The sequence below is a fragment of the Symphodus melops genome, assembly GCF_947650265.1.
Source record: "Symphodus melops genome assembly, chromosome: 1".
Lineage (NCBI taxonomy): Eukaryota > Metazoa > Chordata > Actinopteri > Labriformes > Labridae > Symphodus > Symphodus melops.
Window position 1 is genome coordinate 11,713,956 of NC_136691.1, and position 24,211 is coordinate 11,738,166.

Sequence of the window (24,211 nt, forward strand, 5' to 3'; positions counted from 1 at the left end):
AAACTGTTGAGATCTGTTTTAGATCTGAAACTGAATTTTTTGGGGTTTGGACTGAAAAAAAACAGGACTTATTATTTCAAAGACTTCCTATTGGACTCTCAAGAAACTGGATTAGATGTTTTACATTATTCTCCTACATTTTCTAAACCAAAACAACAATCATATTATAACAATATGTAGATAATGAAATTAATGAGTATGCCTTTCTGTTGGAGAAGTAGTTTCATGTTTCACTGATTGCATTTAAGAGTTATTTGTTGACACCAAATGTGGAGGCCACTTTGAACAGATAATCGTTGCATTTAACACAACAGCAGAAACTGTACACCAAACACGCCTTGGTTTCAGTAGTTCTGATTTGTTCTTGATGTGTGCTGGACTTCATGTTTTTTCAGCTGAATGCACAGCTACAGAACTTCCAGCTGCTCAACAATGAAAAAAAACGAACTCGCATCCAGAATATCTACACTAATTATCAGTTTATGCTGCCAAAGGGCAGAGGATGTATTTTCTATACTCTCAAATTATTATATATAATGATGTGCTACTGGAAGGACAGCATGCTATTCATATCGATTTGTACATATCCACCGGACTGGAGTATAACTCCAACTCTAACTCCGCTTCTCTGTGTAAGAAGGCAGGTTAGACTCTACAATGTCTGTTTAAAGAAATAGGAGTGTATACAGTAGTTACTGCCTACCTCTGAAATATGGGATATTATTATGAAGTCTTTTTCATACTTAGAAAGATTATTCATCATGATAGTGTACCTGATGTGGTTTCCATGGTCCAATTTGAAGTAGTGGCAATATGGAGACAGATTTTTTAATTGGTTTAGGCCTGCATGCATCCTGTTGCGCTCTCTTTGCTCTCTGGGTCTGATTATGAAATCTGGCTGAGACCTAATAGAGACAGAATGAGTCGTCTGTGCTGTCATTCACTGCCTCTCTTTTTCCTCACCCTCTGTCTCCCCCAAACAGTCACAACTCCCTCATCCATCTGCTGGCTGTGTTTTACGGCTGTGACCTTACTGCTCATATCTGCAGCCAGGTCGCAGGGACTTAAACACCCTCGGTTTGTGTTATGGATAAAAAAAAAGATTCATGAGGAAAAATGTGTTTTTGTTTTTTTGTTTTTTTTCTGTCTGTTTTTGGAACGTTTTTTTAAAAGGTCAGGTTTGAAGGTTCTGGTTTTGTGTCCGCTCAGGTTTCCATTTAATGTAGGAGACTGAGCACACAATTTCATACATAATATATCTTGTATTTACGTGCAGTTGTTCTGCAGTAGTTAAATATTAATAAGTTGCTAATGATGATGAAGTAAAACAAGCCAGAAACAGAGCTGATTAAGCCGTTGATGTGTCGACGTCTTTTGTTCTGTGTAATGCAACTCCATGAAAGAAAACATTAATTTATAACACATTTTTATTTATCTATGAGAGGTTTACGGAGAGGTTTTCTTACATCATAAACATCCAGAAGAAAAGAAATAGGACTAGAATAGAATACGTTTTGAGCAAGCCATGGCTGAAGCAGTTTTGTTTTTATTATTTATTTTGTTGCTTTAGCTTAAACTAAATCCATCTGATAATGTGTATGGCATCCATGAAGGGCAGGGGAATATTTTAACCTTTTAAAACAAATAATTATCTGCTTGCTTCTTGCAACTGTTTGTCACTGGGTGCATTTGTCTAGCAGAAAGAATTTCCCTTTTATTGCTTTCTTAAAATTTGTTTTGAAGGAGAATAAACACTCCTCAACATTTTGAGTATAAACTTAAATCATAGTTGTGAACACAGTATTTGTTTCATGTTCATTATATTGTATTTAAACCAAACGCTGACAATTGTAAAAAATTGTAAAAAATTGTTTTGTTTCCCATATCTATTGTATCACCTCCACAGCCTGTGATGTATTCATAAGCCCCACTTTTCAAGAGTAGACTTCTGTAGAACAAAATATTCGGCCAATTCCACATCCTTTCATTTCTGTTTCACGGTCATTTAGTCATGATTGTGATGTTTGGTTTCAGGGTAAAGGACTGAAGAAAAAGGCCCAAAAAAGATGAAGCACTGTTGGCCTGTCAAGGACTAGCTCGGACTGAGGGAACTGCAGTAAGAGGTGGAGGAGGAAGAGGAGGAGGGACATAAGGCACAGAAGAGAGTGTTTGTCACATGACCCAGCCTCGGACAGGCTCCATATCGGCGATGCCCCCCTCAGGCAGGGATTACCTCCTCCTCTCCGCTGTCTACTCGTCCATCTCTCCCGCTCTTTCTCCTACATTCAGCAGAGCAGCCGCCCAGCTTGTGAGAGCTCGCTGAATTCACCCGCCCACACGTACACACAAACTCAAACACACACACTTTTGCATCCTGCTCATGGTCGTTGGCCTGCCCTCCTCAGCTGCTGCTCCCACTCCACTCCAACACCATGAAAAGGCCCAAGCAGCAGACGGGGCCACTCAGCTTCCTCAGCTTCTTCAGCAGAAAGCCCAAATCAGAGGCAATGCCCGAGAAGTCTGTGGAGGCCCGGCCCAGAGAGGAGGTGGCCATCACCCTGACCCCGAGCGAGCACCCAGAGCAGGTAACACAGAAGGATTCTGTCTGTTTTTGTTGACTGAGAAGTAGTCGGAGCCCGGGAGAATGTCCATATTGTATTTTTTCTCCTTGTTTTGTTTTTGCATCTAGTCAAATAGGTTTAGTAGTTTCAATGTAATGTTTCAGTCAAGTCTTTTAATAGCACTGTTCGGTGTTTTTGGCGTGTCCATGACTTTTGTAAACATAGTGCCATTCTGGGGGTTTTTTTCACAATCCTTTTTGACTTATTTTTAGGTAAGCTGTTGCCTAAACTCCTGTGTCTTTTAAAAGAGTTCAATGAATTGATATTGTACAGAAGTGGGGGAATTAAAAATAACACTGAGAAACGAGATGTCTGGATTTGGAAAGCTTCTGCAGCAATTTTTCTTTCACTTTTTTTTTTTTTTTTTTAAGGTCACAAAAAATGATGTCAGTGTCAATCTAAATTATATTTATTCCAAAATATTTCAACCGGTCAAACACATTTTTAGGACTTTTTCTCAGTTTCATGTTTCATGAGTTTAAACATTATATTCTCAACCAGTGATCCTCTTTTGAAATTTAGGAGTAAGAATATTGCTAGTTTTAAGCCTTCCATATATAAAGTCAGAGAATAAAAACTGACTTTTTTGTCATTCAGTTGTAATTCTTATTCTGGTTACTGTTAAGACTGAAACATAGTTGTCTTGTTCCGTTGCAAAAATCCAGATGTCCAAACAGTTATGTTGCGTAAGGAAAAAAGAACCTGAGGAGAGGCTGTCGATGATTAACTCCTGATGTATTAGTGCCTGCTTGCTTCCTCCAACTCACATACTGTTATAGCCCAAATCCATTAAAGTGTTTATTTAATACATTGGTAAATTATGTTGCCAAGAAACCAAGTTATACCAAATAGAAGAAGTATCTGGCAACATACACACTCCCCTTCACTGATCTTTAGTTGTGATGCTCCAATTGAGAGAGCATTTCTCTTTTCACAGGGTTAACTTTTTCAAATGTATAGAGACATTTCTAATGCATGTTTGGATCTTTGTAATTGTTCAATCAAAAGGAACTAGAACTCACAGCAGAGGAGGCTGGAGAATCAGGAGCTTCTGGAGGAGAAAGAGGAGAAGGAGGAGGTCAGTCAGCAGCAGCAGCAGCAGCTGCTGAAGCCGGCGAGGATGGTGCTGCTACAGCTGAGTGCGTGGGTGGGGCCGGCAGTGGCTCCACTGGCGTCTTGTCACTCTCCTCCTCTTCCCAAGAGCAACTCCTGGATGAACACCTGGAAGAGTGCCCTCTGTGCCTGCTCAGCCAACCACGCTGCCACTTTCCACGTCTTTCTTCCTGCTCTCACCGAACATGCTCCGACTGTCTCCGCCAGTACCTGCGCATAGAAATATCAGAGAGCAGGGTATGCATTGCGTGCCCGCAGTGCCCTGAGACACTCGCGCCACTGGATGTTCGGGCCATCCTGGATGATCAGGCACTGCTGGAGAGGTTTGAGGAGTACCAGCTGAGACGTTTCCTGGCTTCTGATCCAGATACTCGCTGGTGTCCTGCTCCTGACTGCAGGTGAGAATCAGACTTATTTAAAAAAAAGGTTTCTTACCTCCCTTGTTGTAAAAAAGCTTTATTATAACAATTAAGTAGAAAATCATTGATTAGAGGAAAGGAAAGAAAAGGAACGGCAGAAATCATGCAAATAACAGCATCTCTAGATTTTCATGTTTAAAATAACAATAACATTTACCGACATCTCAAGTCACATAGTAATAATTAACAGTTCTGTCGCCCCTTAAAAGAACCCTACTGTATTCCTGTGTTACAATATGGCAGCTCCTGTCAAACCCACAACCAGCTGGCTGAAGACACAACTGGTGCAGTTTTCCCCTGTCAGAATGACTGACAGAGCTTTCAAAGGATGAACTGTCAGCGAGCGATAACTCCTTTTAAGTCTGCATAAATCTCAAGGCTGAAATCATTGTAAAATTGAGTTGCAACCAACACATTTTTTAGATCCTGAAAGAGAACAGACTCAAGTGAATAATAAAGAAATACTCGTTCTTGTAAGGCTAATCTGGGTATGAAGTACACACCAACCTTGTTGTGTTGGGATTTTAAAGAAGAATCGCTGTTAATCAGTTTGTCATTTGGTGTGCCTGATATATTTGGGATTATATTTAGTATTTCAGGTTTCATTGCACAATCAATCTTGTTGGTGTAAGGAAGAAAATAACAGTTCGGTTACGTTAGCTAGGAACTGTTTTAGCTAAATGTAGTAAAACAAAAAAGACTTATAATATATAACATGTTATACATATTAACAAATCATCATAATGAGGTTTTGTTGATGATAGATTGTATCAGGCACTGTTAGGAACATTGTTTTCAAATAGAAAAGGAGAAGTGTTGTTTGTCTTTGACTCTTGAATAAGACACAATGTGTCGACATGCTAGCTCTTTGCACCAAAACAAATAAGTAATTATTGTGCTCCAGTACTTTCTTTGGATTCTGCATGATACCACGGAGTCCATTAAATTATAATTTGATTGTTACCAAGTACTTACTTGCAATTAAAGTTTAATAATTACAATTGCAAGGATTCCAAGACAACAATGTTTTCTGCTGAAGATATTAGCCAGAAACTGGATATATGACAATGTTAGTTGTTGTGATTTAGCTGTCCTAATGAGTTTAATACTGTATGTTGTTTTGGTCACTCAAAACCACCATCAAGGTCCAAACAGCTACACTATTTAACTAACTCCTAGCTAACACTACTGTCGATAAGCTGGCACTACCATTAGGCTAACTATAAGGTAGTTATGAGGAAGCGGAGGTAAAGCTATAGCTCTATGTCTCCAAACATCCATTATGTTTTCAGATATGGATCAAACAGGCAACAATGACATAGAAGTTTAAGCTGTACAACATCATGAAAGCATTTGAGCTGTACCTTGAGCATTTCGGACAGCTTCTGATTAAATACAGTGAATGAGAGTTAGCGGCATTGGTAGACCACAATGAAACACAACCACAAAACATGTTCTGAGTTAACTCTCGTGTTTCTGCTGCTGTTTGCAACAAGTACAGACAATGATCCTTGGCTTAACATTCATGGATGAGTAATATGATAGGGCTGCTGTTGGGAAATAATAAAGTGTGTGTACACGTTGTTCTGGGTGTTGGGTGAATATCTGTGGTGAAAAGCACATGCACATGCACAAGGACTGGTAGACTGTCTGTCTCCCTGACTGTCAGTGCTCACAGCCTGGCCATGATGAACGACTGGAGCAAAAATCAATACGCCAATCTGTCTGCTGCTGTGGTGAATGAAATGTAACACAGGGAAACTAGAGTTTAGCTTTTAAAAGTATCCGAAACAAATCAGTAAAATTGTATAAAGTAACCGTTAAAAAATGTTTACAAGTAGAGGTCAGCGTGTTCTAAATTGTATTGGTTCCCACAAAAGAGCCTTAGAAGAGTTGACCCATTATGTAAACTGGTCATTTGCCGTTATGGTTTGTGTATTCTTATGTTCCCAACATACACACATTCCTTGAGGTCTTAGTGACAGAAGCTTAGTGAGAGATTATGTCGGCTCTGAGAAAGTGTGCTCTGTGTCTACACACTTGTATCTACGTGTGCACATTTGGTCATGTTTTTTTTGCGATTGGTTCTACTGTCGATGGTTTCAAAAGAAACTGCACACAAACAGAATCCACAGTGAGTGTCTGTTTTGATATGAAATTACTATAATGTTCATCATGTGTAGAGTTTGATGAGCTTGAGAGGACTCTTATTCTCTGACATGAAATGTTTTTGGTTTGATTTTTTGGGTATAATGTGTAGGCTACCTAAAATTTCAACACAATATTGTGTTTCTTGGCACACTAACCAACTTAATTAATGGAATCAGTAAAACTGTCTGTACGCCTATACCCAAGTTTTCCATGCACATGCATTCTTGTGCACAAGATACAAAACGCATACTAAAACAGAAGTATCAGTGGATGTATTATAGTGTTGCTGATTAAATGTATGGTGTTATATTGCATGCTTTTAATGTGAGCCTTCCAAAGCTGTCCACTCTGGTGCTGTATGTTTTTAGCAATGTGTTTAGTATACAAGTTATAGCAGGGCAGAGCTTTAAGGCAAAATAGTCAAGTAACTGCAGGTTTTTAAAAAAAAAAGGTAGGTACCTGGGAATGTTTTGAAAGCTGGTCCCCGCTATCTTTGTTGTTCAGTCAAAAGTGTTGACACAGAATCAGACACCATTTAAAATCTAGACTGACACTTGAGTGGGAACCAGGCAGCAGCCTAATTATCTTCTTTTGTGTAGCCTTCAGTCTGTCTGATTCTTTTACCTTTCTGATCGATTTGATAACAACACAGGGCTTGAGATGCTGAATGGAAAGGTTTGAAGGAGCTTTTTTTAAGCACTTTACAGTCAAGCAGCACTGCCTTAATCCCCAAGGCCCCATGAATCACTTGCAGTTGTGTTTAATGGAAATCACATGATCTTTTAAATATTAAATATTTTAATGTCAGTTCTGAGGCATAAGGATTAGGTCCATGTGCGTCAGTTTTCCTTGTTATCATCATAATGACTGTTCAAGATCTGGGATAGGATTTTTGCAGCGTCAGGTGTTGAACTCGTATCCCACTGATGGTCGTACAGTATCGCTCGCTGAAAAGTGATTCTTGAGGCACAATGCAAAAGAAATGTTTAAGAAGAAAGACGACAATGAATAATTCAGTGTGCTTCACCATGCTGAACAGATGATGTTACAGGGCAATCATGCAATATCAGAACTTACTGTAGCATGTTTAAGATGTTGCAGTACACTAACAGCAGTGGATTCTCCGTAGGGATCAATTAACTTCATGTTCATCTGCATTTTTGCTCTCTTTTCAGCTATGCAGTCATTGCCTACGGCTGTGCAGAGTGTCCCAAGCTGAGCTGTGGCCGTGAGGGATGTGACACCGAGTTCTGCTACCACTGTCGGCAGCTGTGGCACCCAAACCAGACGTGTGACCAGGCCCGTCGTCAGCGAGCACGCCACACCTCGGGAAGCAATGATGCCTCCACACTGTACGTCTTCAATGAAGAACCTGGAGGAGGTGAGACCAGCAGAAGCTCTTGTTGCCTCCTTTTTGTCCTTCTTTCAAACCGCTAAGTGCCAAAAAATCCCTGTTTTTCTTTCTCACTTTTTTTTCCTGGATTTCTTATCACATATAAGAAAGTGCAATGTAAATATTGCAAGACAATGTCACCACTGCTTACATATTTACTCTGTTGCCGAAGATGCAGAGGAGATCAAAGCATGTCCTCGCTGTGGTGCCTACATCATGAAGACTAATGATGGCAGCTGTAACCGTATGAACTGCACTGTGTGTGCCTGTCAGTTCTGCTGGCTGTGTATGCAGGAGATCACCGACGTGCACTACCTCAGGTACTCAGCCCACACTCAGCTCACCTGTAAAGAAGGGCTTAACGTGCTGTTTACCTTACCTTCAGTGCTCTGCAATAGAAATCAATTGAAAGTGCCGACAACACTGTTGGATTATTGTGGCTGGATTATGAATAGCAATTAGGATGTGTAATTACAATGTACAGGAATTAAAAATCAATAATTGGAATCCTGTAATAATATATGTAGGTACTTGTGTCTACAGGGCAAGTGCTGCACGTAAATACAAAAGAAAGAGAAGCAGAATTTGATCCTAGTGTAGCAGCAGCTTTTAGCACAGAAAATGCTTGGTGGCAAAAGTTTGAAATGCAAGCCACTGAACATTTTCTTCAGTTCCTCCAGAGGAAAAAAAAACACATAATATACTAGCATCATTGTAAAGGCACTTTCATGCATACTAATATTTAATTTGTATATTTAATTTTCCGATGTCACTCAGGAAGACTCAGGCATTATGTCATTGATTACAAGCTGCATGGCTTCAAACTGTCCATCTGGGGTTTCATTGATTCATTCAGTCCTGAAAGGGAGTCAGTACTGTCTTGTCATCAATATATCATTTTTATCTGCCTCTGTGTTTTCACGCAGCAGAATGTGATCTATTAATGTTCAAATTTATGTCAAAGTTTAACCCCTCCTCTGTTTGAGGAAAGTGTAACTACCGAACGGGTGGCTGTAAATGTGTTTTTTTTCCCATCTTTTATGTCTTTTTACAGCCCCCCTGACTCTGCAATTTTCCCCTCCTCTAATCCCTGTGTGTCTTTCACACTAAATATTACACTTGAGTGTCCTACAGAAGGACAAAGCTTTTAGCATCTGACTGCAAATCTACCATGTCAGAGCAACAGAGCGCAACCTTAATATCTCCATATAATTCCCCACACTCAGGCTTTCACAACCTCAAGGTGACATTTGCTGTGGTAAAATAAATGCATGCTTTGAAAACTTGAATAGACCTCAGGTGCTATTTGTGTTGTTTACTGTCACTGCTGCTCCTACAATGTAATTGCTGCTTCATTAGGAGCAAACAGCATCAGTCAGCGTTGTAATGCGTTAGTTGGCAGTTACAATTACAATACAAAGTCCAACATTAGATGAAAGAAGAACATTAAGGCGACACTGCATTGTTTGGTGCAATAAGTTAGTGAAGGATATTTGACTTCACATAAACCGACGTAAATAACCTGCCTTTCTATTTATCTAATAGCAGTTTGTAAGATTTGATTGGTAGCTGTAAACAATAGTAATATGAGGAGAAGAGACAAGGCAGATGAGGTCATCGATTTTGGCTAATGATGCAATGACAGCTATCAGACAGACAGATAATAGTGTTGTGTTGTTGTCACTGCACATTCATTTCAGCTGTTTCTTAACAAACAATAATTCATTTATGTTCCCATTTCAAAATCTACTTAATTTCAAATATTTAGGAGCTACTAGGTACATGTATATGTTCTCTTTGATGCACTTTCCTTAAATGTTGCATTTAGATTATGCTTTTTAAACTTTCTCTGCTGAATATTGCAGACAGAAGGATTTACTTTAGAAAAGAACATAGTCATAGTACGCTTATTTACCACTCAAACTGCTTTTTCAACCTCCATCCTCATATTTCCATGCATTTTGAGCAGCAACAATTTAAGCATTTAGGAACATTGAAACATAAGGGCCTAACAAATAAGAGGATGGTCATGCTCGGGGCTCTGAGGGACTTAAAGGTACAGCAGTGCTATGGGCTAAATTTGTTTGGATGCCATTCAACAGGCCTCCTTATCCTTAGGTAACATGTTGACACGCTAACAGTACTTAATTAGCACAAACAATGAATAACAGCTTCTGCAGCACACTGCTGAAAATCTATTATTTTTTTCTCCATAAAAAGATTATCTCTGTTTAATACATTTTACTGGATAAAAAAGTAAAAATTATTTTATTTATGAAAAAGAAATAATCCTAACCTTAACCCATTTAATGATGTTGTTTTATATGAATAGAGTAAAATCAGCAAAAAGAAGACTGATACCACTTTATCCACAGGGGTCACCAAAATGTTGCTTTAAGATGAAGATATTTTCCTTGGAAACTTAAATCACACAGTAACTCACATGATTACGATGCAAGATTCAAATAAAAACAATGTCCACCTCTTGGTGAACTAGAGGAAGAGTCAGGAGATTACAGGTTTCAAAAGGCTCTGGGTTTTATTTTCTAAACACTTTGCATGATAAGAGTTTCCCCTCTGCTGTGTCTTCTGTGTGTCTCAGTCCCTCAGGATGTACTTTCTGGGGGAAGAAGCCATGGTCTCAAACCCGCAAGGTTCTGTGGCAGGTGGGCATGTTGCTTGGAGCACCTGTGGTTATTTCCCTTATAGCGGGCATCGCCATTCCAGTCATCATTGTGGGCATACCAATCTACATGGGCCGAAAGGTACAAAACAGCATGTAAATCCTGAATCTCCTGGGTGTTTCATTTGGAACTATGAGCTAAATAAACAGTTTAAATTGAAAAAAAAAAAATTATACTAAAAACAATGTTAAAACGTTAATGAAAAAAAAACCCATCCAAATGTGATTGCTCTGTGATAACTTGGACACATCCTCATTCCCCCTTGTCGAGCCAGAACACATTCACTGATGGACATGGATAAGTGGCTGCAGAGTAGGAAACAACAATGGGGACGTTTCATTCCTAATGAAAAAGGGAATTGAACCCAAGTACAGATGAAAAACAAAGTAAATTCATTTTACAAAAAAATGGTAAAAAACAAAAACCTACTTTGTTCAAACCAAAAAAGGAAAAGAAAAAGCCACGAGGGATCGCACAAGAATAACTAACACTGGGGAACTCTGACAACAACTAACATCCAACGTAAGACAATGAACTGACGACGAGAGGGAAGGAACACTGAGACTAGCTAGACATGGGGTAATCAAACACAGGCGAGACTAAAGAGACAGGCAAAGACAATGAGGGCAATCTCCATGGAGGGAAACACAGAGGCAGCAATGAACACAAGAGACACTAAGGACTCGAACTAGAACATACTGTAACTTAAAAAAACACTAAAGACAGAGAATTTAGGAATGTAACAATAACAATACACACTAGAACATAGAGAATCACAAGGAAAACAGATCACACCAAACACCAAAGATTAAACTAGGAAACGCACACGGGAAACAACTAGCATATACAACAACAACAACAACAACAACAACAAGTAAAGTTACACTTTAAAAGAAAAAAATCACACTCTATGATCTAATTTATGTTTAACTTACCTTACAGGTCCATGGTCGCTGCAAGAAAAACAGTATCTCAGGAAGTAAGCACTACTTGACTGTAGCGAGCGGAGTGATGATGTCAGTGTTTGTGTCGCCGGTCATAGCAGCTGTCACTGTGGGTAAGAAACGACCAACAATATGGCTGCCCTCAGTCCTTCAGTCTGATAATTAAAATGATAAACTGTTTTGTGTAACACATCTTTTTTAAACAAATCAGTAGTTAAAACCACCAGTTCTTCCTGAAACATAGCTTTAATTATAGAGCTCTGTTTTAATATCTCAGCCGAGAACTCATCTGGATAAAAAAAAAAAAAAAAAGTCATCCAAGATAAAGGTGATCCATTTGGTTTTGCTCAGCAGAGTGTCTAAGATACAGTCATTCCTTTCATGGTTATGAGGGAAAAAAACAAAACAATTTTACACACAAATGTTAAACCGGAACATCAAAAGCAGTTCTGCATAGTTATATTTTATTACCAGAAAATTGACACAACTCTTGTAGCTGCATGTATAATTTGAATGTATCTTTTCTTAGATCCAAGCAGCTTAATTTAGCGTACTTTTGTCAAGTTTTTCAATGGAAGTCAACAGAGTAAAACGAAGAACAAGTAACTGTCTACAGGAGACAAAGAACAAAATGGAAAAAATAAGAGGAAGAGGAGTAAGCATTGGCTGGCAGACATGATGCTTACTGTATGAACGCTGGCTGCAGGCCCCCCAATTGATTTTTGCCTCGAGCCAACAGACTCTAGAATCACCACTGCTTGCTGCTAACATCATAATCCCCATTTTCATGTTTCACTGTTTGCTATTTTGGAATCACTTTCGTTATAATATGTTGGGTTATTTTTGGTGCTTTCACCATCCTACAGTTGAGATTTAGTTTCTCATTGTTCCATCACAGCTGAGCTCACTGCCCTGTCGTTTCAGACACACACAAACATACACACACAGGCTCTCACAGGCTGGCAGGCTCATCCTCTTGCCCTGGTTTCACCCTGTCGCTGTGTCAATAGCGTCCAAGTTCCCGCTGTGTTAATGATGTCCCTTTGTTTGGTCGTCACTCTGCTTTGTGTTCCCAAATTCCTATCTCAATCACAGGTTGCATAATCACACAGCACAGGGGGGCTGTTGCCCATCGTCCTTGGTGACCTTTTCAAAAGCGTTTTTGGAAGATTATGAAGGAAAGCGGGGAGAAATAAAAATGTGCTTATTATGTATAGTAGAGTTTACATTAAAGCAGATGATTTATCAGTGACTACTTCATATTTTACTTTATTTATTGTATTGTATACTTGCATGTATTGTCAAAACTGTACTCGGAAGACCTTGTCTTTCCATCTGCCATTATAATACACTACATGTATTTATATACTTTAATCAACCAGGAGATATCCTAAGTGAAATTTAAAAAATGGATAACACAGCAGCATCGGTTGATGAATGGAAAAACAAATCAACAGACTTCCAATGATTTAAATCAAAAATGAATAGCATAACAAATTTCCAAAGCACAGAAAGATCAGGCTGATTAAATTAGATTGGTGAAGTAATAGCAATTGATATATTATTGCAACTAATATGAACAGAAATCATTTCAGAAAATGTAAATACATGTGTACAAGTGATAATTAATGTTCCTCCAGGTGTCCCCCAATTACAAAAGGTTGCATACAAAAATTGTATCGACATTATTCGTAACAACAAAATTGCAAAACTATGAAGTCTAAATTGTCAACAAGTTTGTCTCAGCATAATGTGTTCTGTTTGGGGTCCCCAGTGAAGCAGAAGGGGCGCCCTCTTGTGGCTCATTTGAATTAGACAGTAATGTGAAAAAGCTTTTTTCAAATTTGCATTGTAGTGGAAATTGAAGATGAAAGCTATTAAAAGGTGAAAGAATCGTTCAGGCATGGATGGTCTAGGAATAGATGATGTGCTCTTGAATTATGGGAAGCCTATAATCCAGTGTGTAAGGAGTCTGTCAGATACCAGTGTCTGAAATCAAATTGTTGGAAGGAACTTTTTGTCCGAAACCCTAGCAATATGTTTGCAAGAAATGCTTTTTTAATTCTCATACGTTCCTGTTTCACTGCAGGTGTTGGGGTGCCGCTAATGTTGACTTATGTCTATGGGGTGGTCCCCATGTCGCTTTGTAGAAATGGATGGTGTCGACCGCAGAGCGAGCCCCCTGAAACACACAAAATCCAACTAGAGGATTTAGCCAGCTGTGAGTATGTCTACAAATTTTTAAGAAATACTTTTAGAAATGATTTACTCGCTTTCATTTCAACAGTTAAATGAGGATATTTCTACCAGCCGGATTTCAATATAAGTTATGGAGTTGATTCCAGGAGATTACTAGCCTAGCTTAGCAACAAGACTGGAAGCAGCATGAAGCAGTTAACCTGACTTTTGGCTAAAAAAAACATCCAGGACCAATAAAACTTAGTGATGATTTAGTGACATCTTGGTTGAATTATAAGTACACAAACAGTACTATAAAAACTACAAGCTAGGATTTTATGGGGACTTGAGTGCTGGAAATATTTATTGATGAGCAACAACAAGGCACTGCAAATGCCTGTCATCTTGCTGGTTGCCTAGCAACAACAATGAGATTTAAGAAACATGCTGTTTTAGGTTCAAACAAACACCCTTGTGCCTTGGAATTGCTGTAAGGCATTTTTTTTTTGATTTTTCCATCTCTTTATCTCTTTGTTCAGCTAAATGAATTGTCTCCAGGCTTTTGCTTGTTAAACTAGGTGAAGAACTCTTAACACAAGTAACTTGTACATTTTAATGTTGTTGTGCAGCTTGATCTGATGAACTCTCACCTTCTCTTATAGATCTACTATTCTCTCATGTGGTCAGCGACCACTGGACAGGTCACAACAACCCAACGTCCAGTGACACTAGTGTCCAGGAAGTCAGAGTCAGCGTACAGGAAGTTGGTGTTCTCCCCAGTACGAGCATCACACCCCCAGATTTAGATAGCTATGAGGTGTTTGAGGACGCCTCTAAATCCCAGTACACCCAGCAGAACAGCCAATCAGACTGTGAGGTTGTAATTGTGCCTGATGGAACGCTCGATGCCACGCAAGCGCTTGCTTTAAGGTAAATTTGGTTTGGGCAAGTTTTAGCCTTGCTAAAGCATTGCTTTGGAGAGTGCAGTGTTATTCCATCCGACACTTTGGGTCAAGTTTGAAATAACTTAATCACTTTTGGATGGATTGCGAAAGTGTTTCCTAAAGATAATTTGTACCGTAATAACTTTGGGCATCCATTATTTTTTCTTTTGGTGCTTTTAGAAAGAGACATCATCTAAAACTGTAGTTCATATCCTAAGAGATACTGTTAGTGTATAAGCCTGTTGTTTCTTTTGCATGTGACTGTGGCAGATATTTATTAAATGTCATTTTTATTACATAAACCTACTTAAGTAATTAACATTATGATTGCCAGGCAGCTTTAGATGGATGTTATTTTGTGTTTTTATGTCCCTGCAGGGAAGGAACCAATATTGAGGTCCGTGTTGAAATTGAGACCCATCCAAGAGGCGCCCGCCAGTCCAGCCTCAGTAGCATCCTGTCTAGCCGAAGCTTGTCAGCGGAGTCCCTGGGACACTCGCAGTCCCAGTCCCAGTCCCAGTCCCAAGACTACCTGTGTGCCTCTGAACCAGAAGAAAGACAAGAGGGAGGAGGAGAGGAGCAGGAGGGAAGAGAGAAACCAGGAGGGGATGAAGGAGAAGCATCTGAAGGGACAGTTTATCCAGTCTTTCAAATAGATGGTGTATGAGGTCCTCTGATGCTGGCTTTGTGCTTGGTTGAAGATTAGGCAGGTGTTGTGGATAAAAACAAGTCCATAAGCTGACATTTCAGCTGGATTGACCTGAGAATTGTTGTCCAAGGCCACTTCCTGCTTCTAAGACAGGCCCTCCCACCAGATGCCTTCACGCTCCAGCCTATAAGAAAGATGCAGATAAGAGAAAGCAAATGAAAACATGAGGGTGTGAGAGTGTTTGTATGAGACATAAAGCATGAGACAATGACAGAAATATTGAGAAGGGAAAATCTGTTTTGCAGACATCCCGATAGCATCTAAAACAGAAGTGGCTGAGAGCATGTTAGCTGACTAGTCCACGCTTTTGTTTTTCCATGTTGTCTGATCTGCTAGGATCTATTTTACTCCCCCTCTGTCATACATCTACTACATGAAGCCCTCTTTCTGTCCACTCTTACACTTATTTTAGTGACCTCACCTCCCTCCAAGGATTTTACGATGTAGTGGTTAAACCTAAATTGGGGAACCATAAACAAATGACGCATGCTTCACTGTCTGTTCATTCCAGTTGACAATGACATCTGGAACTGTTGAAGCCCGAACCTGTTGTTTTCTTTTAGAGTAAAAAGTGCTCTGTGACATTATGGAAGTTTTTTTTTTTTAAATAACTAGAAGGTTTATAAACACCATAAATGATAACATTTAATTTCAGATCCACAGTCTTCCAAGGGCGCAGTCAGAGGGAAATGACACATTTGCATTGTTTTAGTGCAGCTGTAAGAAAGAGGGAGACATTGCTATAGATTGTTAAAATGTTTTTTCTATTGCAGTTAAGGCAACAACAGGGCAGCAATACTGCAGTGTTTTTCTGGCAATTTTAAATCCAAAAGTGGCTGCATGATTCTGCTACTTGCTGTGTGTGCAGGATAAACACACAGAAGCAGATTCAAACATGCACACTCACACCCACATACTGTATATGCCCACATGCACAGCAGTCAGCGTAGTTGCAGTAGTGTGTGCAGCTAAGAGCATTAAATATAAACTCAAGACCCTCTGAAATGATCACAGAGCACCAAATTACAACAGCAGCATGCCACCTCGGGCTAAACTCTAACAACCCCTTTTAGATGATTTATGAGAAATACATGACTTTACATGTGCTGCTTAGCTTCCTGAGTGTGAAATATTTGTAGGATCTGAACTCGGACGTGACTTGAGAACACAAGCTGAGTTGTGGAGAGAATTTAAATAAAGATTTCACCATGAAGGACCAAATTGCAATGCATGTTTTGTGTCTGTCATGAACTTATTTTCTCTTGGAAACAGATCTGGAGATGTTGCAGACTATTTTTTTTTTAAATGATTTGAAATCTTTACAATCAAATGTCAAATTCAAAAAATGTTAACCACCTGTTACTTGTAACATAAATAACTACAATGATCCATTACAAAAAACACATGAGGTTGACAATGATGCTCAAACATGTGTTTGTACTATTTCAGGGATCATTTATTAACAAAAGTAATTCACCGCATTCTTTTGGAACAGTACACGTAACGTATTTTAAATATTACGAGTGTGTACTGAAAAGATTAGGGGGGAAAACAAGCTTGTAATGACAAGCTTTAATCAAAAGAGGGCGCCAACATACAAGAGTTTAAAGCATTATTTTTCATTCTTACTGTATCATTTGTTACTGGGCTTAAATTTAAATCAAGGTACCCATTGAGAAAAAGTAAACATCACTTTATTTTTTGAACTAGAGAAGCTGGTCCCAAGTTTGATTTCTTAACACTATTTTACCTCATAATAATACACCCTTATGTATTGTAAGATTCACTGGAGAGTTTGAACTAACTAGAAGCCAAAAGGCATATGCAGTTCTCTTCCAGCCATTGAAATGTAGTTTAGAGGTATAGACATTATATGACTATATCCCTATAGTACCATATAACATAAAATTGGAAACAAGCTACTTGATTAAATATTCTCACCATGTGTTTTTAGCCGACATTTTTCACCCACCTTAACAACCAGGGGAATGTTGGAGAAAATGGCAGGGAAAAGCTTAACCTACTTCATAATAACTTAATAAAAAAACAACAACAACAGTGTATTGTTTCTGGTGCAGGTCACTTAAAGGGATAGTGCAGCATTTGTTAGATCAAAACTTAGCGAAAGACAGTGTATCCCTTAATAGTGAATAAACCACACAGAACTCCTGTGAAATTAAAAACAATGAACTCATTAACCATTCAGTGAATCTCCAATGATTTTTCCCTCAGGACTTCAGACTGGAGCACTTTAAAGGGCTCTCGGTGACTATGAGCTGATCAAGGTTGGAAGGACACGCCCTTAACTTTGGCAGCGGTGCAGTAAGGTGCACGTGCTGGGCTCCTCAGTCCTGTGCGTGGAGAGCAAACGACAGTCATCCAGGGTGGGAACTTGTATTATTGGAGCTTCCTTTTTAGTCTTTTCCTCTCTGTTGGTGCATCGACCGTCGATTTCAGCTTGCTGTATCTGCACTCCTCGTGGTCCGGAGACTGGGGAATTCACCTGCCGGAGAGCAGACACACCTCGGGGATGGATGCCCTCAAATCAGCCGGCAGAGCGATTATCAAGAGCCCCGGAGTCCCGCGGCACACATGGGGAACTTCAAAGCACGAAAGTGAGTAAGACGACAAGTGTGGTAATGTTTGGATTTGTTACAGTGTTGTTGTGAATTTGGCGATGAAACAGAGGCAGTAAAATGTAGAGAGCGAAAAGAAGGACACTCTGTGCCTCTGGCTGCTCACGGGCTGTTGGTGTTTTCTTCCTCGAGAGCTTTTGTTTGTCCTGTTGCCAAATCTGTCCAAGCTCCATGTGGACCTACAATGTATCAGTAACAAACAGTACAATTACAAGCTGTGTCTTCTTCTGGTGTGTTGTGTAGTTTTGTCTCCATTGCTAATGGTTTATTTTACTTCCATGTGAGCTGTTCCCACTCTAGGTTGTTCCATTACAATTTCAACAGCTATGGCATAAAACTAAGACTAGGTTTTTTTTTTTTTTTTTTTTTTTTAAACAGCTCTAATTGTTTATTTAGGAAAATTCCAATAAAATGTGAACTTTCCAGAGAGATTGATATGTGTTGTAGTAGAATTTCTAATTTGAAAAAGCAAACGCATTTTTACTGTTTAAAAAAAACAAAAACAAGAAACGTTTAGATCTGGCTGTATTTGAATAATTGTATTACTTCCACATCTAACGTGTATATAGCATAAACAAGGGTATATATGCGAAAAAACAATCCATCAAAGATGACGCCATTATTTGTAATGCCCTGCTAATTACTGTACAATTCGAGTTGTGCAATCACATCTTTAAGTAATGAAAGATGAATACAGGGGATTGAAATAACTTTGGTTGAATAAAAACAAATCACATAGCTCTTAAGTAATTATTGACAGGTTAGTTACTTTTTTATCTCATGATACATAAACATGAGGTAGATTAAAACATAACACTGTACCTTAAGATGAACTCTCCATGTTATTTAGGGTTGGGTGATAGATCGAGCTTTTATGATTTGTCAATATATTTTAAAACAAGATGTATAAGGGAAGATAAAATAATTGAATATTGATATAGTTTATGTTGAATTAAAATATTGTTGTGTGTTAGGCTTGGGATGTATCAATTTCTTCACATCTTCACACTGTCTTGCAATTATACTTTATTTGTAGCGCTGACACCACAACAACGGTAGGTGAGTTTATTTATTATGAAATCTGGAATCTAAGTTGCATCGGTATATTAGACACACCTTCTTTTTGAAGGTCTATCAGAGAGAAAAACAAGTTTAAACTTCCTGTCTTCCTGCGTGATGATTTCTATTTTGTTCAGTAACATCAACAATGTGCAGTTTGTGTTGCTCTTTTAGTTTTGTTTGTTTTCACTTTCGGGAGTTTATACTGCAGTTGAACTTCAGTGAAAGTTGTAAAGCACAGACTCCTAGTTTACAAGCTCTCTTCCCCACTCTGTTGGCCACTCTTTAACTTTAATATAGTAAAACACTCGACAAAGTTTCTTAATCTAACAGAATACCCCCGTTTCTGTAAACACACGATTGTGATCTCATGAGGAAGAAAAGATGTGAAAAAGTCTCCCTCCTTCACTGTGATTGCCGGTTACCTTCCCAGGGCTGTCAGCTGTGCAGCCATGGTAACAGCAGTCTACATCGGAGCTGACCTTTGCTAGCGTGCTGTGACCTACAACCCCTCACCTCGAAACATTAATCTGTATTTGCATCAGTTTAACGGAAAAAGTAGCGTTTGTATTTTCAACGCTTTGAAAAGCCATATCATCAGGATTTCCAAATACTCTGGTATGCCTTAATACAGTGATGCCACTCAAGCCTGATGCGTGCCTTCTGTAGTGCTACCAAATCAACTATTTAATTTATATTCCCAGTATTTTTCATGTCCGGGTTGACATGGTGCAGCTGACTGTTAATATCCTCAGAAGACAATTCAAATGACCTTAAAGAGAACTGTCAATGAATTAAAAAAACACTGTCAGTAGCCATACTTGAAAGGACTGTATCTTTTGTTCCTGGTTATTCAAATAATGGAAGCTGTGTCATATGATATGTGCATGCTTGCTCCTGGGTAACTAGTGAAGTACAGGAGGCTGTGAGCGCTGACTGAAGGGTCAGAGCATTGAACCTTGTCACACCCTCAGTGACAGCAGAGAGCGTGGGGCTGCCCTGCTGCCTGCAGCTCTGCTGTCTCACCGATGTGTGAAGCGTCGTCTTGAACGCTCCCTCCCTGCAGCTACTTTGCCCGTGAGCCCTTCACTGCCTTAAATGCTAGCATGCTGCTTTTGCCTCATCCTGGATTCCTGCTTAGCGAGTAATCAGACGTCCATGCCAGCTTCCATTAAACATGACTGATTAATTTCACAGCCGGGAGAGTGTGCTCCGTGTCTTCACTCTCTTTAAGAAATGTTCTACATAAATTATATTGAATCTGAAATAATTTCATACTTTATGAATGTGAGTAGGAAAGAGTTTTAGGCTGTGGGACTCTAAAGTTTTCTCCAGGATTGTGAATTTAATGAGTCTCTAAAAGTGGCGTTGATGCATTTTTTACTGAATATCCCTCCTGGATTAGTGAAGATGCTATGTTTCTGAATTTAAAGGCACAGTGTGTGACATTTTGACCCAGTAGATGTCGCCTTTGAGCACCAGAACAAAACCAAAACAAACTGCTGTTTTTGGCGACGCCATCGCCATTCTGTAGCCTCCGCTCTCCTCCACCACCACTAACTCCTCTCCACTCGCGTTCGCAAGAAGGAGTTATCAAATAGAACGCACTTTAATGAAGCGCCATTAAGCGCAGCAAGCGGACGAAATGATCATTTGCTCGAGCTGAAATCGCCTGTGGCCTGAGTTGTTGCGTTAGCACACTTTGGTTTACTCGTAGCTTCATATGGCACATAAATTGACATGGAATGATCGTGATCTAAAAACACTTGTGTGACATCCAAATAAGCAGTGAGTAAACTGTTCTTCTTTTCTCTACAGTCATTCATTTAAATTGCCCATCCATGTAAACATGGCTCCGACAACAATACAACTGGTGGGAGTCGAGCTTCTCACTTATTGTAGACGGTGATGACTCTGAGAGGTATTTACTGAGGATATACAGTACTGGATTTCTGCTGGTTTTATACGTCAAATGTCACAACTTCTACCTTTTTAGAAGGAAATGTGAGCGTTAAAGGACAAATTATCTTAAATGATTTATGAGATTGATGGTTGACAAACCTAATCTTCTGATATTTTTTCCAGTAAACTTTCTGCTTTCTGTTTTGGGCATGGGAACATTCACGATAACAAAAGCTGACAAACAAACCCTTAACAGATTGTTGAATCAGATTGTTAGCAAGAGTCTCTGCTTCGTGTTCTTCTTCGTTGACTGTTGTTGATGTCAGAAAGACAAACGTAGGGGAGGAACAAAAGAGCAGGATGATCACAGCAGAATCCAGCTGCCTGATGACAGAAGCAGTTTGTGTCTGAGAGACACCAGAGGAATCAGGCTGGAAAAACGTGAACACAGCAGTCACAAAGGGCATGCACAGACGGGGAGGCTGCTGATGTCCAGAAGCTACTGTGCAGGCAATTTGGAGAGAGGACAGCATCTGTATGCCAGCATGTGGCAATGCGACAAAGCTGGCTGAAGGAATGCAAATAAGGCAACAGTGCAGCTGCAAATGAGGTGTGAGTAAAGTGTAATAAAGAGGATTCAGTCTTTGTGTCCTGTCTACTGGCTGAGGTCCATTTCAAGCACATTGTAAAGTGGAATTAGTTCAGTAACCTCGCTTATTGAAAGTACTGTGTAATTGAATGGAAAATCAATATCACTATAAATTCACATTGTTTTAACGGTGAGGTGAGACAGAAGTATTTGATTGAATAGAAAGGTGCAGACAGGGAAGCACAATAAAAAAAATAAAAAAAACCTTTGCTAAACACTCGGGTTAGATACATTTTGTTTTAGCGCTTGGCCTTAAACACCAGTTTAACGGCTTCTCATTTTATTTGCAATTTAGCCGTCAGTTTAATGCCTAGACGATGACTGAATGAGCCACACGTAGAAGTCGTGAGAGCCATCTCACTGGGAAAGATAAAGGAACATACCTATAAAGTAATAGTCTGGTGAGGTCAACGCTCAGGCTGCAGCAGGAAGAGGAAATCTTGAGGGGAAAAAAAGGGCTAAAAGCATATTGTACCTGCTTTAACTTGTTCTTCTGCAGACTGTGGTTGAACACTTTTAATAAGACAATTTAGAGTTATTAAGAAGGTTCTTTGCAAGTCAATTACCCAAAAGAAACCGACAACCTCTGATGTTATCTGCACCAGTTCTCCCTTCTAATTGTATTATTTGAATCATGCCACATGTATTCTATATAGAGTTAGAGCTAACTATCAAAAGAGAGGTTGAAACCAACAGCTACAACAAGAAAGAAATAAAAAAAAACACCTTGTGATTTCAGAGAACAAAAGACATTGTTCTATTGTGACTGTTCCCCGTCTGTTGTATCATGTGCCAAACTCAGCACAAGTATTGTAGATCCTCTCATAATGGTCCTGTAAAGTCTAACAAGCCTAACAAAAACGCACGCAGTCACTACTTCATCTGTACCTTTGATAAGCGGGTAAATATTTCACTATATATGATACAAAAGATATCAAATAGAGTCACACTTTACAAACCGATGTGAGACATTGGTGAAGCACGACGTGTGGACGACATTTGCATAAAGGGGGGGTGCAGGTGTTCTCAGAGGAGTTCTCGGGAATGCGGGGAGATTGAAGAGGAAAGTGCTTATAATCTCCCACCAGAAGATGTGAATGTATGGGAGATCAAGAAATTATCTGTTGCATTGCAGTTGGACAATGTGAACATGCTGGCCGAAGCCTATATGGTAGAGTCTGTGAGCTGTGATGTTGCTTCTTTAAGAACTTTCTACTGTATTCCGGTGTTTGGAGTGTAATTATTTTTTATTATTATCCTGCATTTTTTGCCAAATAAAGTGTGTTGGAGCATAACTGGGGAGTGCCCTATTTTTTTAAAGTCACATGAACTACTGTGTCTGCATAATAATCAAGTCGAGTCCAGGATGATCGGATACTGTAGCGAGTTACACCAGCAGCGTAAGGAGTCACTCTTTCAATTAGTTTATCGAATTTTCTTCCCTGCTTACTACCATAAAATAAACTATTTCTGGACTGGTACGTAGCCAGTCTTCAGTTCCCTTGCCAGCACAGCACTGACATGTACAGCCCTTTCCCGTTGCCCCTCGTGGCCGCTAGTCATCGTCTGTTGAGGTCAGAGCTCCTGGCAGAATGGCAGAGAACACAGCATGTGCCTGGAGTACAAGCCGCCCCTTTGGATCACGTCACGAAGAAGCAGAAAAGACCTTTCCGTATCTCAGAAGTCACACACACTTGCCCTTGGCCCAAGGACGTTCACGCTGTAGCTTTGGGACAGACTCCATTAAATCCAGTAAGAGTTTGTCCTTGTTTTCTTTAATGTTGTTACGGTTGTAAACATCAGACCTGGCTTCAGCTGCACCACACTTTGATCAATAGCAAAGGAAAATAGAAAAAAGACTGGTTTTCTTTGAAAGCTTCTAAGCTCTGAGGTAAATCCGAACATGTAGTTTTTGATGGTGCGCTCTGCAGTCCTTTTTTTTTTTTTTTTTTTTTTTTTTTTTTTTTTTTTTTTAAAGCGCTTCATTTGAAACAAGTGAACTGCACAAACAAGGCAGTGAGTCCAGGCCTGCACTCGTATTACAGCTGACAGGGTCTCGTCTGAATGGCATTCAGGAGGCAGTGGTGTCAGTTCGCACTGACCCTGGAGGAGCAATTATCTCTCAATGGCTCGTTAAGACTCAGTTACCCATGAGTCAGGGGATAAGCAGTGAAGGGGATGTGCAGAGGCTAAGGGAGGACATGATGGGAACGTACAGGGTGATGATCACGCGACTGTCAGCAGTACAGTGTAATAGAGAGGGACGAAGACGAGGATTAGTGTTTGAAAAATTAATTTGGGATCATTTGCTTCCACATGAGGAGTTGATAATTGGGGTCTGATGGAGATGCGTTTTCTGTGTTATGATGCAGATTTGATGTGAGAAGTAGGGATGTAACAATTCACTCAACTTGCGATACACGATACTGGGTTCACGATACGATTCTTCTTTCTGAAGAAAAATTATGACTAAAAAAAGATTCCTCTAATTTTTAATGAAAACACCAGTCCACCTCGTAATCTCTTTGGCTCTTAAACTAGTTTGGGTGAGTGGGGCTACAAACCTGCTTGTAGTCTTTGTAGGTACCATGGTAACGCCTGCTTGTTACAACCAACCACCTCTGCTCTAGCTGCTGACGCTCACCATATTACTGACAGGATTTTTAAAAAAAATGTAAAAAATGGAACCAGAACCGTAAAAAATACACACATATTGTGTTCAATATGTCAATGACCAAATGAAGTGTAGAAAATAAAGAAATGTACAAGATTGCATGTTAGCTATGACCTCAGTTTCTGTGCCTCTCTG

General features: G+C 39.5%; 2 protein-coding genes across 3 annotated transcripts in view; both read left to right on the forward strand.

Moving 5' to 3' along the window:
* LOC306823744 (E3 ubiquitin-protein ligase RNF19B) overlaps window positions 1-15,738 on the forward strand; it is a 25,353-nt gene extending 9,615 nt beyond the window's left edge. Inside the window, exons 3-11 of one of the 2 annotated variants that reach the window (XM_079343544.1) lie at window positions 2,035-2,585; window positions 3,630-4,132; window positions 7,480-7,685; window positions 7,870-8,017; window positions 10,300-10,462; window positions 11,324-11,438; window positions 13,415-13,546; window positions 14,166-14,433; window positions 14,826-15,738. In XM_079343544.1, coding sequence (XP_079199670.1) covers window positions 2,433-2,585; window positions 3,630-4,132; window positions 7,480-7,685; window positions 7,870-8,017; window positions 10,300-10,462; window positions 11,324-11,438; window positions 13,415-13,546; window positions 14,166-14,433; window positions 14,826-15,114 — 1,977 coding nt within the window. In that variant the 5' untranslated portion in view covers window positions 2,035-2,432 and the 3' untranslated portion in view covers window positions 15,115-15,738. The remainder of the gene's footprint in view (window positions 1-2,034; window positions 2,586-3,629; window positions 4,133-7,479; window positions 7,686-7,869; window positions 8,018-10,299; window positions 10,463-11,323; window positions 11,439-13,414; window positions 13,547-14,165; window positions 14,434-14,825) is intronic. The other variant, XM_079343545.1, reaches the window with a different exon arrangement.
* A 1,677-nt stretch (window positions 15,739-17,415) lies between these two features.
* The window catches only part of LOC306819603 (low density lipoprotein receptor adapter protein 1), a 39,276-nt gene continuing 32,480 nt past the window's right edge, over window positions 17,416-24,211 (forward strand). Inside the window, exon 1 of the mRNA XM_079336993.1 lies at window positions 17,416-17,771. Coding sequence (XP_079193119.1) covers window positions 17,687-17,771 — 85 coding nt within the window. The 5' untranslated portion in view covers window positions 17,416-17,686. The remainder of the gene's footprint in view (window positions 17,772-24,211) is intronic.